The sequence below is a fragment of the Apium graveolens genome, chromosome 2 (genome assembly GCF_009905375.1).
Source record: "Apium graveolens cultivar Ventura chromosome 2, ASM990537v1, whole genome shotgun sequence".
Classification (NCBI taxonomy): Eukaryota; Viridiplantae; Streptophyta; class Magnoliopsida; order Apiales; family Apiaceae; genus Apium; species Apium graveolens.
In genome coordinates, this window is record NC_133648.1 from 372,480 (window position 1) to 374,344 (window position 1,865).

Sequence of the window (1,865 nt, forward strand, 5' to 3'; positions counted from 1 at the left end):
ATGGCTAACAACCTGAGCCTGCAGCTTCTATGTGCAAGCATTCTATCTTCTACCCTCGCACTTTCTCTAGCGGCCTTCAATAACTACGAAACTCCATTCGATCTCTACGGAATTCCATTCCCGCCGCCAACATCAGAACTCGATTATTACGGTGACATGATCGAGGCGCTCCTCATGGAACCGGCCCGTTCAGGCGACTACTTTTCCATCTGGTGCAAACTTCTCGCAGGCTTTACTACCGGACCGGTGCTTCCTGTCAATGCCACTCTCTTCGTGCCCTCAAACCCTGCAGTCCTGCACCTCAGACACGTCGAGCCTGCTGAGTTTGATAAAGACCTAATGTCGTATCACATTATTCCTCAACGACTCTCTTTCGAAGATTTACTCACTTTAAATCTCGGAACACGGCTCCCTACACTGCTCCCTTCTAAATCAATCATCATTACTAGTAATTCTTTTGACAATTTTACAGTTGACGACTCTCGAATCACGCACCCGAATATTTACGTGTCTCCTAAGTTCGCCATGCATGGCATTGAGAGCACCTTCAATTACGGTGTATACGGAGAGGACATTCACGAATCTTCATGATGTGCCACGCGGCCGCAAATTTGATTTAGGGTTTGGTACCACTGTGAATGCCGGTACTGACGTAATTTGTTATCAACATGTAATTCGAATTCGTTATGGTTGTTAGGATACATTAGTTCTTAGTTGCAATTTTTGCAATTTTTAATTTTTAAAAGGATTAGATACATTTTCTAATTTTGATACAAGTTTTGAATCTTATTTGATTATATATTAAGTGTAATTTGCGATGAAAATATAATAAAGTTCATAAACTAGTCAAAACAAGAGACGGAGGAGTAAAAAAAAGTTTTTTGTGTGATATACGATTGGTGTTTCTGAACATTGGGCTAGTCAAAACAGTGTAATTTGAAAATGTTTGCGCCAGTAAAACAGAGACTAGAGGACCATAGTGACCCCTTGTCGGAACTGAAGTTGCATTGGTGGAACTGAAGTTGCATTGGTGAGGCTGTCCCATAGTGTTAGTACAAGTAAATGAATTTGAACTGCCTAAACAATACGGAAGATATGGACCCTGAGTTTGATCTTACACACACAGCCTCCGGCAGGCTCTTTGAACCCTCGATTTTAATTACCAAGAGGACGGGGGTATCCAAGCCAATTGATCATAAGATAAGTTAATTTGCAAGACTAATATCATGGTTTTGCAGATAAACAACCATTACTCTGTTGTTTTCTGAGCAATGCTGAAAGAAAACTAAAACTGCAGGCTGTAAACAAATGATTACAGACACTCAGGGACCTCACCTTGATTTTAACAAGATTCAAACCCCTCGACATCCCATAAAAGAGAGCGAGAGAGATTCTTCTAAATAGAGAGTTGTTGTGTTCAATTTTTGTTTACCATCATAGTTCTAAACTTCTAATAAGGAATAATATTTCAAAGGCTAGCCTTAATAGACAATCGTAAGTTATCTAAATCAAAACCCATAATATATTAAAATCATTCGAGTTTGAAAGTATATCACTAAAACAACTTTCCAATTGTATTTATACCTCGCAATAATATTTCAGAGGCTAGCATTCATAGCAATCATAAGTTATCTAAATCAAAACCCATAATATAATCCCAATCATAAGTTATCTAAATCAAAACCCATAATATAATCCTGCATCTCTGTCAACCTGAGTACTACGTGAGGAGCTCTTCCTTACTGTTATGCAGATGGACTCATTTGCCAGATTTTCGAAGAATAAGTCATTTTCGTCTAATTTCAATCTTGCTCTGTCTGCAATATTAAACGAAAGGATAGGAAAGTCGGATCTTTCAAGTTTTG

At 38.7% G+C, this 1,865-nt stretch overlaps 1 protein-coding gene across 1 annotated transcript; it reads left to right on the forward strand.

Moving 5' to 3' along the window:
• On the forward strand, positions 1-591 carry LOC141706498 (FAS1 domain-containing protein SELMODRAFT_448915-like). Its single transcript, XM_074509236.1, has one exon. It carries the CDS (start codon positions 1-3, stop codon positions 589-591), a length of 591 nt encoding a protein of 196 aa, XP_074365337.1.
• Positions 592-1,865: the final 1,274 nt, after the last annotated feature.

Bases quoted from the DNA above. Each gene is read 5' to 3' on its own strand.
- LOC141706498 (XM_074509236.1), top strand. From the start codon at position 1: ATGGCTAACAACCTGAGCCTGCAGCTTCTATGTGCAAGCATTCTATCT.